This window comes from Papaver somniferum, chromosome 11 (genome assembly GCF_003573695.1).
Source record: "Papaver somniferum cultivar HN1 chromosome 11, ASM357369v1, whole genome shotgun sequence".
NCBI classification, from domain to species: domain Eukaryota; kingdom Viridiplantae; phylum Streptophyta; class Magnoliopsida; order Ranunculales; family Papaveraceae; genus Papaver; species Papaver somniferum.
Genome location: NC_039368.1, coordinates 54,723,881 through 54,738,494, shown reverse-complemented (window position 1 = coordinate 54,738,494; position 14,614 = coordinate 54,723,881). Strand labels below are relative to the sequence as shown.

General features: G+C 37.2%; 2 protein-coding genes and 1 pseudogene across 2 annotated transcripts; all 3 read left to right on the top strand.

Moving 5' to 3' along the window:
- The first annotated feature begins 1,403 nt into the window (after positions 1-1,403).
- On the top strand, positions 1,404-5,718 carry LOC113323891 (metal tolerance protein C2-like). The gene is made up of 10 exons (XM_026572237.1): positions 1,404-1,977; positions 2,235-2,343; positions 2,727-2,766; positions 3,645-3,721; positions 4,053-4,141; positions 4,546-4,615; positions 4,742-4,780; positions 4,865-5,015; positions 5,116-5,205; positions 5,471-5,718. The coding sequence occupies exons 1-10, from the start codon at positions 1,845-1,847 to the stop codon at positions 5,570-5,572; spliced, it is 900 nt and encodes a 299-aa protein (XP_026428022.1). The 5' UTR covers positions 1,404-1,844; the 3' UTR covers positions 5,573-5,718.
- A 949-nt stretch (positions 5,719-6,667) lies between these two features.
- LOC113320131 lies at positions 6,668-8,174 on the top strand (annotated as a pseudogene).
- Positions 8,175-10,121: 1,947 nt separating this feature from the next.
- On the top strand, positions 10,122-11,948 carry LOC113323113 (peroxidase A2-like). Its single transcript, XM_026571373.1, has 4 exons — positions 10,122-10,472; positions 10,613-10,804; positions 10,927-11,092; positions 11,223-11,948. Exons 1-4 carry the CDS (start codon positions 10,248-10,250, stop codon positions 11,666-11,668), a joined length of 1,029 nt encoding a protein of 342 aa, XP_026427158.1. The 5' UTR covers positions 10,122-10,247; the 3' UTR covers positions 11,669-11,948.
- Positions 11,949-14,614: the final 2,666 nt, after the last annotated feature.

Genomic DNA, 14,614 nt, shown 5'->3' with positions numbered 1-14,614 from the left:
TTGTACCTTCCCAATACAATAATTGAGTGTTATCTTATGCATAACAAAACTTGGTTTCGTATCATCCGAACGTCTATTGGATTTCAGATAGTGATTAATGGCCCTGAGCCTTGGTGGAATGAATAGCTAAGCCCATACAGCTACACTAGGAGTAGCGTAATTTATCCGTCAAAAATTAAGGGAGTCAAAAGTCCACTCGTTGTATTGACTCGAAAGAAGATCTTCCAGAACTGATAAATTTCAGCAGTCTCCTCCGTTTTCAAGTCAATATATTGCATATAGAAAGAGATACTTGAGAGCAACCACAGTCATGACCAAATTTGGGGACTATACCTAAATTTGGTCTCCAAATCATCCGTAATGGAACGGACTAAAGTCATATTTAGTCCAGATAATTAGGGTTTGGGACCAAATGTGGTCGCCGACCCAGACTAAAATCGGTTATAGTGGGACGGGGTTATTGTGAGCGTATGAATACAGACGCAAGTATAATGGGCGCTTCACATCGGGCGTATGTATAAAGAACGTATGATATTGGGGCGGATGTATAAAGAGCGTATGAATGAGGCGTATTTATAAACACCGCCAGGCCAGACGGAGATTAAACATACGTCCCATAGCAGGCGTAATTAGAATGTACGTCCCAATGGGGCGCAGTTATTAAAAACGCCAGGTCTGGGCACATGTATTACGTGCGTCTGTGTGACGCGCATGTATTATGACCGTCTGTGTGAGACGTAATTATCCCATCTTTTTTTACTGATACATAGCCTTTGCAATCGTAATGGAGGGGACAAAATACCAAACACTAAATCAAAACTGAGGATGGTGGTGTGCATTGTATCATTTTTATGATCTTGGGTTTGATGCCAAACACTAAATCTTTTTATTGATACATGCCAAACACTAAATCTTTTTACTGATACATATGATACATGCCAAACACTAAATCTTTTTACTGATACATATGATACATACCAAACACTAAATGCATACCAAACATAAGAGCAAACGCCCTTAATATCTCCGCCTCATTTTAGGCGTTAGTTATACTAACGTCCCAACCATACGCTATTTAAGAATCCGTCCCATTACAGACGTTAATTATATCAACGCCCAACCATACGCTACTTATATGTCCGCTCCATTATGGAGCGTGCTTTGTATCTCCGTCCCTTTCCAGACGGACATATTACTAGAGCCTCAATCGAGCGTTCATATTAACTGCGCTCACACCCAGACGCTCGTATAAAATGCGTCTCACTTCAAACGTTAATATTAACTGCGCCCAAATTCAAACGCATGTAATACTTGCGCCGGACTATATTTTAGTCGGTCACGACTGTGGTTGCTCTCTCTCAAAGCTAAATTAATTTAGCTTTTGGTATGGGATTTGGTATTTAGTCCCCTCCATGATTGTGGTTGCTCTCAGGACAGATATAAATTAGGGTTCTCGATATGTGGATACAGAAGCCTAGTTTATGAATATTCAATAAACCGCGTTTAAATGGAGAATCCAGTATTTGCAAGACGCGATTCTTTAAAGCACAATTCATCTTTCAATTACTATAAAACAACATCTGAAGAAGACAAAAATAAATCACTAACAACAATCTTGGAATAATGAAGAATTTGGAATCACTGGAAGTGATAGAAGATTTGCATACACTCGTCTACCTTCGTTCCGCCAATCAGTTGAAACACCACATACACCAATCTCCATCAATGATTCAAGTCATCCATTACTCTCTCGAAGTGTTTGAGAAATTGATAAAACTCCGTTTACTGGATTCCCCAAATTTGAAACTAGAGATAAAGATGGAGGAAATCGGTTCTCAATTTTGATGCTTTTGTTATCAGTTTTTCGAATAATTAGGTCTGGGAATAGACCTATGAAAAGATTGTTTATTATGATCTCTCTCAATATAGCTTACTCTTCTGCGGAATTATTTGTTGGGGTTTTCACTGGACGTGTAGGTAAGAGTATACTGATTCTCTTGTAAAACTCAGCTCTCACATTCTATTGTTGCAATTAGTTTGGGAACAATGATAAGACATTGGTGTCTAATGAGTATATTTATACTCAAATTGGTATGAGCAACTGATTGGCATCTGCTACAGTAATAATGTCTTGTGTGTGTCATCACTGGTTTATCATCTATGCAAAATTTATTTTTGTCAATTGGTTAGTGTACGTGGGAATCTTCCTGACTTCTGTTGTTGTATTTTTCAAGGGTTGGTGTCCGATGCATTTCATTTGACATTCGGTTCTGGACTCTTAACGTTTTCCCTCTTTGCAATGGCATCTTCTCGTCAGAAGCCTGACGGAGTCTACACTTATGGGTGAGTTGTTATATCCAACCATTTGGTGTTCGAATGCAGTATTTCTCCCATCTTAAATTTGATCATTAAACAAGTTAGAAAATTCGGATGAATCATGAATGAGTCCAGAAGTGGCCTAAGAGTGCAGATTCCTCTCAGTAGAATGGTAAAATTTGAACTCGTCTACAGCCCAATTCCTACTGTCAGATTAAAATTGGCTCAACTCTGGTTGTTTGCAACAAGATTGAAACAAACTAATAACATTTATTTTCACTAGTCTCCATATTGCTTTGTATTCCATAATGGACTATGATGCTAACCATGGTTTCTCTAACTATGCCATTAATAATATGTTTAGAATCTACTTTGGTAATTGGTGATCCTTTGAGCTTCTCTTATTTCAGGTATAAGAGGCTAGAAGTGCTAGCTGCCTTTACTAATGCTGTAAGTTTCTTCACTCCTGCAGCAGTGTTCTTTATGTTGTTGTTTAATTGGTTGAGCTGTTAAGATTACTTTGTTAAACTGTATGATTACCACTTTTTCCCATGATCATGATTAATGATACTTCTTCTCTAACCTTCTCTAGCCACTTGTGAAAAGATGCACTGCATTGTAAATACTCCAACATCCCTATGTTAGAGACTGCCTTTTAATTGAATGAGAAACTGTGAGAGAAAAATCACGTGGGAAGAGGGGGGAGTTAAGATTCTAGTGATGAATGACAAGTAGGAAGTAGCTAATCTTGCAACCATGTCAAGTTGATATCAAGTTGATATGAATCTTGTTATATGCCCAGTTATTGTATCTTGCTTTATTCCCCACTTAGTTTTCCTTGTGCTTCTTCTACGCATAATTCCATACTCCGTTGTTTTGATTATCCTGTCCTAGCGCTTCACCTCATTTTCTCAAGTCTATGCTTCATTTTCTTAGCGTCCATGTTTAGATATTATTTAACATATCTCACAAAGACATTGGTGGAGTTGGCTATATCTAGTCACTAATTACTCCTATGAATGTTCCTATCTTCTGCAATGGCGGATTTCATCTTCTATTTATCTTATATGAGTCTAGCATGATGATAAAGTTGTCAGAACTTGTGTTAATTCAATGGTTTTTGTATCTGTAGATTTGTATTATAGCCCTGTAAAGGTGATCAAATTATGTATGACATTTCACACGTTTTTTTTCCCATTATTAATCTTTATTTACGAGAAAAAGTAGAGATTAAGTCATTCTTTTTATTTTGAAGCTGTTATTGTAGTTTCCGCTTCATGTCACTAACATACGATTATTTTTGTTGTGTCTGCTCCATGTATAGACAGCTCTTTCTTTTGTTTCTGTCATTTTCTTTGGCTGTAGAAGCTCTGCATGCCTTCATACAAGATGAATCTGAGCACAAGTGAGTTCCTCATCACATTTGCGGATGCTTAATTATAATTAATTTTCATGGTGTTGCTTTATCATCTTTCAGCGCATGATGCATCCAGCAGTTACTTGTTCATCATACCACATAATTTGGCATTAGGATCCATTGTGGTCATAAACCTTAACGATAGAAGCTTGTTACTACTATGTATTGTGTTTGATGAACATCCATATTGATGTTTTGATCAAGAACTGTTTTCCTTTCGTACGCAGGTGTGTATAATATGCCCCATTTTGGCTTCTCGTATAATTCTTTTCGTCTATGAGTTATTCTATCAAATTAACTAACGGATACATACATCCAGGCATTACTTAATCATTTCAGCGGTGACAAATTTACTGGTTAACCTACTTGGTGTTTGGTTCTTTCGGAGCTATGCACGTATAAATCTTGGTAAGTTGCTTCAGAAAAACTTGTTCCATCATCAGTTCAATGTGAGAAATGATTTATTTTAGATAGGGGCTATACAGTGTCCTATTTGGAAAGGCTACCCAGTTCGCAAGCAGTCTTTGAAGTTTTTTTTCCTCATTTAATCTGCAATGTTTGTATGATAAGTTGATAAGGGGAACTTTCCATGTTTAATGCATTTTTGTCTTTAGGTAATTTTTTGTGGTGTTGCTCGTGATAGTCATGTAACATCGCATACTTATGATTAACCTTTGTGCGTGATTGAACAGCCTAATTATATTTGTGGTCAATATTTCTGTGCTCCAATTTCTGGGGTATAAACACCTAATTAAATAGTGATCTTAGTGATCTTTTTGTTCTTTGGTTTCTGATAATCTGTGTTATCCCAGTATACAGGAAACCAGAAGATATGAATTACCATTCAATATTCTTGCATGTTCTTGCAGATTCTATTCATAGGTATATATCCATATATTTTGTCAGATACTTCCTTTCTTTATTTTTTTATGTTCTTAACTTTGAAAGCTGTCAGATTCAATGGCACTCACTCTAAAATAATTCCACTATCTTCGTTGTCCTTTCCAGTGCAGGTTTGATATTGGCATCTTGGTTACTGACCCTCGGGTAGATCTTAAAACCAGTCCTTTTTATTGTCTATCTTATTTTTGATATTTTCGCCGACAGCTTGTGATATTAATATCATTTCAGGGTTAAGAATGCTGAAGTCCTGTGCTTAGGTCTGGTTTCAGTTACTGTATTTTTGCTTGTCCAGCCACTCTTTAGAACCACTGGTGGCATTTTACTTCAAATGGCACCACCGAACATACCTTCTTCCGCGTTGAGCAAGTGCCATAGACAGGTATTTACGGTCCAATCTGCAATCAGCTTTTACTCATTTCTTCTTCACCTACTGTGTTTATTATCAGCTTTCAGTACCATTAATATATAATTGTGGCCAGATTTCTGCTCTGGAGGATGTCTCTGAAGTTATTGAAGCCCGGTTTTGGGAATTGGTACCAGGTCATGTTGTTGGGTCACTATCCATACAGGCAAGTATACTGAGAATAAGTATACGGCTAAATTTTAGTTTATGTTACAAAAAAGCTATTTGCCGCCCTATCCACCGCCCAAAAATATTTAACCCTTGGATTTGGGCTTTAGACGTGTGGCCAATATTGCTTGACAGCAATAGGGCGGGGAATTTCATTGCTCTATTCATTTATTGAATTTTTTTAGAGATGCAAGTTTGCGTTTTTGCAATTTGTTGAACATTCGATATTTGCGGTCAAACTCTTATGTTATTATTCTCAACAGGTGAAAAAGGGTGCAGATGATCATCCAGTGCTACAATACATACATGGTTTGTACCATGACATAGGAATAAATGACTTGACCATTCAGACTGATGGTGTTTAAAGCTTCTTTTTCATAACTGGCTACAGGAAACAGTTTACTAGACGAATGTATTGCTTACTGTATTCTTAAAATTGTTGTATGCAACTATGAGCAATTTGTCATAATCACACGAGATAGGTATAATTGGAATTTATCTTCCCCAGCCAGTCACTTTGTCTCTCACTCACTCTTGCCATCTTCTGTACTTGTAATGTGAAATCTTGATTGACCAAACCAAAAGTTGATCCCTTATAAAACGAATTTGATTTTAACCATCAATGGGTTACCAGTTTACCTTTTGGGAGCTGGTAAGGTCAATGATTGAAGACAGGGCAAGTGCCATCTTACTGGAGCTGGTAAAGTTTAGCAATGCGGTAATTTTTCCCCTTCCACCAGTCCATAGGTAGATGCAGACTGTCATGGTTCCGATGTTATATAACCTCCCCAGCTGTCTGATCAAAAGAAGTTATATGACCAGAGTAACCCTCGGATGAAAGGGACATTTACTCGGTGTAAGTTGTGACATAATCAGGTAGATCTTCTTCTGGTTTAGCTTGCCTTGATGGCTTGTCTAGTCAGTAGAACCAACTAGCCAACCGGCCAGCCAGTAAACCGTGGTCGTTTCTCTTTCTTTGATCAAAGAGATCCAACTATGAGGGATGTCCAAGAATTCAACTTGAAGAAACAAAATTGAAATATAGAGGTTGAGCGTGCCTTGTAACGAAGTGGAAAGTCGAGAAGGCTAAGCACTATGTACTGGCGGTTGCTATTTTCTTTAAGATATCGTCAGGGCTTGCTTATATTAGTGGTTGGTACTTGCTAATCTGACTCGGTGAAAGATGACGATTTCAGTAAAATCTGTATTTTATCCAATAGTGGCCATTAAACCAGCTGGTACATGTTTACATCGAAATCACAGTCAGCTGCAATTCTCCATTACCAGCACATGTTATTCTTAATTAACATTATCAAAAGGATTAATGCGGGTTTATCATAATTTAAATGTGGCAGCGGCCGCCATCACTAAGCCTAGTTACATCGGTACGTTCAGTTTAATAATGAGTTTAATTACAATGGATCTCTGCCGATGTGCTCGGTTATAAATATATCTCGTTCAAGGTAATGGAAGAAGCAGTAGTCAATCAAAGTACCAAGAGGAATCTCAAGAGAGGTATAGATCAAGCATTATGACGATGAAGACAAGTAAAATTGTGATTACCAGTTCTTATAATCCTATAGCAATTATTGTCGTCGCGATGTTGTGTTTAAGCAGTATGCCTTCAGTAAAATCTCAATTAACTTCTAACTTCTACGCAACAACATGCCCTAGTCTTTTTCAAATTGTACGTCGCGAAGTGAAATCCGCTATAAAAAATGAAATGCGGATGGCCGCTTCCTTAGTTCGTCTTCATTTCCATGATTGCTTTGTGAATGTAAGTTTCAATTGTGCATTATCACGCTGCATGAATTAAAGCTCATTTTACTCTGCAGCACTAATGTTATGGATAAATCTATCTCATATTTACAGGGCTGTGATGCGTCTATCCTTCTAGACGGTGATGACGGGGAGAAGTTTGCGTTCCCGAATATTAATTCGGTTCGAGGATATGATGTTGTGGATACAATAAAGAAAGCTCTTGAAGATAAATGCAGTGGAGTTGTATCTTGTGCTGATATACTCGCCTGGCAGCTCGAGAATCTGTTCTCCTAGTACGTCAACATTTTTGCATGCTTGTGTTTAATAACCGACATGATAAAAAGTACTAACAATTTGGTAAATTGCAGAGTGGAGGACCATCATGGAAAGTCCGATTTGGAAGAAGAGACGGGATAATATCAAACCAAACAAAGGCAAATCTTGCTCTTCCATCTCCATTTGAGAATGTCACTGCAATTATCTCCAAATTTTCAGATGTTGGCCTTAACATCACCGATGTTGTAGCCTTGTCAGGTATATTCGTAACTCAGCAACTGTTTTGGTCGCACTATAATATTTTAAACTAGCTGAAACAGTTTGAAAGCTGGTACGTCTCGGATGCGTCTATTGACACCCTGCAGTACTTGTCGATTATATGCAGGTGCTCATACAATTGGGTCAGCAAAGTGTGCAACATTTAGTACAAGATTGGTGAATTTCTCTGGAAGTGGCGCACCCGATCAAACCATGCACACTGATATGGTAACTGATTTACAGTCAGTTTGTCCACAAAATGGAGACGGTAATAAAACAGTTGCATTAGACCGTAACTCAACTGATTTATTCGATAATCATTACTTTAAGAACCTACTTGAGAAAAAGGGCCTTCTATCTTCTGACCAAGTTCTCTACTCGAGTGATTCTGCGGCCGCGACTACAAAATCCATAGTTGAAAGTTACAGCAACGACTCCCAACTTTTCTTTCTGAATTTCGCTACTTCAATGTTCAAAATGGGAAATATCAGTCCGCTTACCGGGACTAATGGTGAAATACGTAAGAACTGCAGGGTGGTGAATTAAACAATCCCAAATTATGTCTTAAAAATATATAATGGATGGCTTGTGAATGTATCTAGTTAAGTGACTTTCACGATTTGATGCGTTATTTAATGTTGATATACCAGTGAACTTGTTGAATAAATTCAAGGTACAGCTAGCACTTATTTAACGTTTACAAGCAATTACGTCCACTTGTTTAGAAGCAAATACCTTGATTTGCAATAAACTTTAACATCAACTATCATACGCTGCTCCTCCCTTGTTAAAATGACAAATTAAAGCAAGCAAAATTCAAAATAGTAAATCATTTACGGATTTACACATAACTTTATCTGGATTAGACTATCTCCAGTAAAATATTAAAAGAGTCCTTTCTAATTTCTACGAAGAACTTCTTCGACACACATTTCACCCTTCCCAACAGCTTTTAATCCAAGATTACTATAAGGGGTACCAATTTACCGGAGGTGTACCAAATTCTTGATAAAACAAAACATTATGCACCTTTGAAATGGTACACCTCCAAGTAAATTAATAACCCCCGTTAGCAGCCAGTTTTTAAGGCAAATATACAGTATATCGATGGTGCTTATAATTCTACTTCTCAAGCTAATGGTGCCTACTAATTTGAGTGTAAAAATGAAAAAGACTGAATTTGCGAGAATGTATATTTCCCTTGTGTGGTAATTTCTCATCGTCAATAAAAGGTATGAAGATGTGATCAAAAAAATAAAAATAAAATAAAAGGTATGAAGTTATATGGTCACATGGTGTTTGGTACATTTATATAACAACCCCATTAATAACAACACCTAATCAACATGTAAATCAATTGTCTTATTTGGCTCTTTCCTATTGTTTTTCAAGATTGTTGTTCCTGAAATTTGCATGTCTGTTCCTTTGTGCCTCCTTGTCTTATTTGGCTCGTTCTTCACAAAAGATAAATAGATAAATCTCCAATTAGACACAGTTTAATTAGCTGGTGCATCCATTTGTGATCCTATTAGATGAAGAGTATATATTACAGTGTATGTTAAATTCGTGGAAAAATAAATCCTTGGTAGAAACCAGTTGCGACTTTCCTTATCACCAGGATGCAGAAGTGGTAAAAGTTGAACCAGTGGAACTGATGCACATGAAGAAACGCGTTTTTGACCCAAGGACGAGTTCATATCACAGTAGTGATACACACACCGAAGATGTGTACCACGATCTGCACAACAAAGAAATCCAAGAGTTGTTAGGGAAGCCCACAATCTTTTTTTTTCTCTCGCACAAAACTTCACGGTACACATCACAGTGCATTTCCGCGATATATCTAACATTTCAGTTCATATCACGCAATGGACCCTACATCTACATGCATGCAAAAGCATTAGGCGGTTTCAAAAGATTGTGATTATTCTTATATTATGGGAAAAAGAAGCTTCATTAAATCAGACCCCAACTAAATTTAGTTCTTATGGAGTAGTATAATCAAAGCGTTTAACAGAGTTGATTGGCTGGAACAATTAACGGCATATCCATCGATGTCCTCACTGCAGCCACCTGCTCTCTGTCGATCCGTAGCTTAACACTTGTTTGACGTCGTTAACATGCTCACTTGCTGGGACAGTGAGGACTTTTAACATGCTGGATAAAGTGGAACTTTAAAGTAAACTCTTCGTGGCAAAAACAAAACCTCTAGGAACTTTCCGGGAACTTTTTAGTCGGAGCAGTTGAAGTTGCTGTTGACGTACCCATCAATAATTCAAACACATGCCAGGCCAGCTCAGATCCTTTTTCAGTGTGGACGGACGCATGTGTGTGTTTCCCAAATATGGCATATCCCTTATTTCTACAGTCAAGACCTAGAAATGTGAAACTGAGCAAATAGGTAAACCCCAAAGTCGTAGTATCACTATCAACACCCACTTATCCAAGTTTTTGCCATTTCTGTTTATAAAACCTGTCTAAAGTCTCTGAGTTTAATATTTGCCGCCTATAGTTTACTGTCCCCAAACACCATCACTTACTTACTCTCGAAGAATATACTTTCCTAGCTAGAGGTCAAAAAGCTATAATTCAATCACAAATAATTCTAACACGTTCATGCATTGGAACTTTACTACCTTCCTTCTCATCTCTTTATAAATAGTGCGAAAATCACCAATCTTTGAGATCAATTACTTAACTTTGGAGGTAGTACTGCAAATTAACAATAGAGAGCGATCAAGAAAAATGGGTTTCTCAACTTTCTCAATTGTCTTCAAGATCACAATATGCTTACTTTCATTTTCAATTCTCTTTGGATCATCAAATGCACAACTAAATGCCACTTTTTATGCTAGTACATGTCCGAATGTGTCGAGTATTGTTCGAGGTGTAATTCAACAGACACTTCAATCAGACCCACGGATCGGCGCAAGTCTCCTTCGACTACACTTCCACGATTGCTTTGTTAATGTAAAAAAACACATTTGATACTGATCTACTTGTTCTTGTTCCTCTCTCGTGTTTTTCTGCATTCTTTCCATTTGAGTATGGCTTTTTATTAGGATTTTGTTGCATTCTGATCTTATATTTTCCCTTTACTTGTCTTTTAGGGGTGCGATGGATCGATTTTGCTAGATGATAGCAGTAATATACAAAGTGAGAAAAACGCTGCTCCCAATTCCAACTCAATTAGGGGATTTGATATCATTGATAGCATTAAGACTGCAGTAGAGAATTCTTGCTCTGGTGTTGTCTCTTGTGCTGATATTCTTGCAATATCAGCTGAAGCTTCTGTTTCTCTGGTCAGTTCTATGCTCAATCTCTTCCATATATGATTAGCTAGAACTTCTAGTATCCCTTTCACCCACATATACAGAACAAATTAATTAAAATCTTGAATGTTTCTTGATTCTTATTTGTGCAGGCGGGGGGTCCTTCATGGAATGTTTTAATGGGAAGACGAGATAGCATAACAGCCAACCAAGCTGGTGCAAATACTTCCATACCTAGTCCGTCAGAAGGCCTTACAAACATAACAACGAAATTTTCTAATGTAGGCCTAAATGTCACTGATCTAGTTGCATTATCAGGTATACCCTCCAAGTTTCTATTTCATCTTTCAAGTCATTCTCCATTAAACTAAATTTTACTCTTATGGGGGATTTATGCTACCAATTTTATGAATTATCTAACTAAGACATATGCTCGTGTAATTCTCAGGTGCACACACATTTGGACGGGCACAATGCAGAAATTTTGCTAGTCGGTTGTACAATTTCAGCCGTTCCGGTAACCCAGACCCGACATTAAACACAACTTACTTGTCTACTCTTCAGCAAGCATGTCCTCCAAATGGCAATGGGTCTGTTCTTATCAACCTTGATCAGAATACAGCAGACAGCTTTGACAATAACTACTTCTCCAATCTTCAAACTAACCAAGGTCTTCTTCAATCTGATCAAGAATTGTTTTCAACAAATGGATCTGCTAGCATTGCGATTGTTAACAGTTTCAGCAGTAACCAAACGACATTTTTTGAGAACTTTGTCCAAGCAATAATTAAAATGGGTAATATCAGTCCGTTGACGGGAAGTAACGGAGAAATTAGATCGGATTGTAAGAAAGTCAATGGAGCTACTAGCAGCAGTGTGCGTATGGATCAATAATAACAGTTCATTGGTAAGAATAAATTGAAAATGCAGGCTAGATATAAAGAATTCAACTGTTACTTTGGCAAAATTGTGATTTTTTTTTTTTATTTTTTTATATATCAAAGCAAATGTTCATGTTGTTGGTGATAAAAGGTCTTCCGGCCAAGTTAAAAAGATGAGATTATGACCAATATTTATGTAACTAGGTTTGCAAGGGGATGCAAATGTAACATCATTTTATTCGATTTACATATATTATTCTATCGGTAATTTGCTTAGGCATTTCTTTTTTTGATCGGTAGTTTGCTAAGGCATATTTTATCTGCATAAGCGGCCTCCGTAGTTTTTTTTGCTTCTTATGGGCATTCGGAAACATTTGGCTTCCACAGTAGAGAAACAAGGCATGACATGTGCAGCCAGCTATAAATTCAAGCTCTGCAAATAAATATAACAGACTAGTTTCCTAGTCCCGGCAATCATAAGATACAATCAGACCAAGCCAGGTGAAATAGGTATTACGTGTATCCATCTCTAAAACATGTGAGACTCGAGTGCAAGATTGCTAATAGGGGTATCAAATCATTTGGGGGTGTACCTAATAGACACATTTATATGTCTATTTTGTTCTCAATTATGTATATTGTTAGTATTCGATTTTGTATTTATTTTGGCTTTTTATGTCTTTGTAGGTGTTTTTGGAAAAGTAAGATTTTGCGGCGAAATTGGCTAGAATAGTGTTTTTTGCGTTCATGGGAGGACACTAGCTATTCGGACCCTCACTTTGGATAAGGGGTAACCTAATTACTAAGGGGCATCCCATTTCCAGGCAGCTGCTAATCGCACCCCTACTCTGGATAGGGGGCGACCATCTTCTACATTTGAATTATCAGTTTTGGCGGAAAATGAACCATCACACCTGCAGATTAGGGTTCGAGATTCAAGCGATATTTAAAGAGATTCAAGGGCATATTATAGTTGGGATGATCCTGCTAGAGTATAATGGAGCTAGTAAGGGTGTTTTGATCGACCATAATTGGCAGCATGATCGTGTTGGAGCAGAACGGAGAGGAACTATCATGGACATCCTGATTCGGTAGAAGGTGGAGTTATATTCGGATTTGGTTGTCGGGTTGGATTGTATTTTGATTAAACAGGGAAGGGAAGGCGGCCAGATTTGAGAAAAGATGAGTAGTTATTGATTTGCATCAAAACAAAGAGTTGCATATTTTCTCAATAATTTTTAGATTATTCCGGGAAAGATACAGGTAGATAAGGAAATAGGATTCTTTGTTGAAGTTAAGACTATCTTTGAGAGAGTCTGGGACGTTGAATTTGGTTTGGAAGACGCGTAAAGAAGCTGCAGAGAGTTATTCTCGTGACTTTTGGCGAAGAAAAATATTTAGGTTTGGAAGATTTAACTCGAGTTTTAAAGGGTTATTGTGGGTATATATAGGCAGCTGGGATGTCGAGCAAGGGAGTCGAGTTTTTTTGGGGCCTTTACGTAGTTTAGGGGAAGCTCTGGTACAAAGAAATCACGCTGCAGAGAAAGTTGCAGCAGCAGGAGGAAGAAGACGAAGCTGAAGAACATTAGACGACCCAAGTCAGTCGCAGAAAAGTGTGGTTTATCCACGACACACATAGTATCGTTCCCAGCAGTCTTACATCTTCTGTATCGTTAGTAACAGTCGATCTGCCACGCATATAAACGTTGCAATTAATCCGTTTTATCTTTTTCTTGTATTTTCACTCTCTTCAAACACTTTGGAGCCATGAATAAATATTTTGAGCATGTTTTTGATATGAGGAGCTAAACCCCATTGCTGAGGCGCTAGAGGAAGCTATTTTTCCAACAAGAAGTGGTATATTCTCTTTTATCTATTTATTGCAATTTTATTATGATTATTTTCCTTGAACTAATATCGAATATGATTTTTATTTGAGTAATTGTGATCTATTTTGATGGAGTATGCTTAGTTTAAGACTTTTGATGCTTCATACTTGGTATTTACAATTATTGCTTTTGAAAATCTACTTGTTGCAATAGTAAGAATCAAGTTGAACGAGAAAATTGCATGAATACAAAGATTGGATTAAATCACCTTAAACTTGGAAAATAGTGGAATCTTAGCCTCAGTATTCTTTTAATATTGATACCAACTTTTTCAGTGTTTATTATAATTATTAGTGAGTTTTCTATTTAGTTTTGAATTTAAGTCTAAAGTTATCCTTCACAAGTTCGAGAATCGAATCACTTTTTACCACTATCTACAAATCACATCAATTTTTGGTGCCGCCGACGCGGACTTGTTTTTAGGGTTTTAGATTTTTTTTTATTTTTTTGTTCTTTTTTACGTTTTTGGGTATTTATCTTGTGTCTACAGGTTCTGGATCATAAAGAAAATTGAGCCAAAGAGTTTGGTGATTTCATAAAGACTTGGAGCTAAAGATTAAAGCAAAAAGAACAAAAGAGAAGACAATTTTATTTTGGACAATTTTAGTTTAGGGTTTGTTTATTTTCTTTTTAAAAAAAAACTGTATTAGGGTTTATTATTTTTGTAATTTTTCTTTACTTTTTGGACTTTTGGATTTTGGGACACTATTTTTTTATTACCCTACGGAAGGGTACTTTAAATATAAACTGTTTGCAGAGAAGGAGGACAATTACGATATTGTCTCTGCACCTTGGGTTCGTACACTTGACATCGGAGTCAGTGGACTGAGTCGACTACAACCGATTCATCCCCTGTCTGGAACGGGAGGTAAGATTCTAAACACTCGCGAATCCCCTGTCAGCGAGTTACTGGACTCCTTCGTATGCATATATGTTGAGGACTGAATACGGACATTTATTTTTCTAGTAAAGGGCAAGGCCTCTCCATACAAGATAAGGGTTCGGATTTCATCACCATTCTCTTCTTGCCCGCTTTAGGAACACGTAACCTACACGAACCTAAGCCTAAA

Bases quoted from the DNA above. Each gene is read 5' to 3' on its own strand.
- LOC113323891 (XM_026572237.1), top strand. From the start codon at position 1,845: ATGCTTTTGTTATCAGTTTTTCGAATAATTAGGTCTGGGAATAGACCT. The intron at 4,616-4,741 runs GTATATATCCAT...TGTCCTTTCCAG, and splicing joins CTTGCAGATTCTATTCATAG to TGCAGGTTTGATATTGGCAT. The intron at 4,781-4,864 runs GTAGATCTTAAA...ATATCATTTCAG, and splicing joins TCTTGGTTACTGACCCTCGG to GGTTAAGAATGCTGAAGTCC.
- LOC113323113 (XM_026571373.1), top strand. From the start codon at position 10,248: ATGGGTTTCTCAACTTTCTCAATTGTCTTCAAGATCACAATATGCTTA. The intron at 10,473-10,612 runs GTAAAAAAACAC...CTTGTCTTTTAG, and splicing joins TCCACGATTGCTTTGTTAAT to GGGTGCGATGGATCGATTTT. The intron at 10,805-10,926 runs GTCAGTTCTATG...TTATTTGTGCAG, and splicing joins CTGAAGCTTCTGTTTCTCTG to GCGGGGGGTCCTTCATGGAA.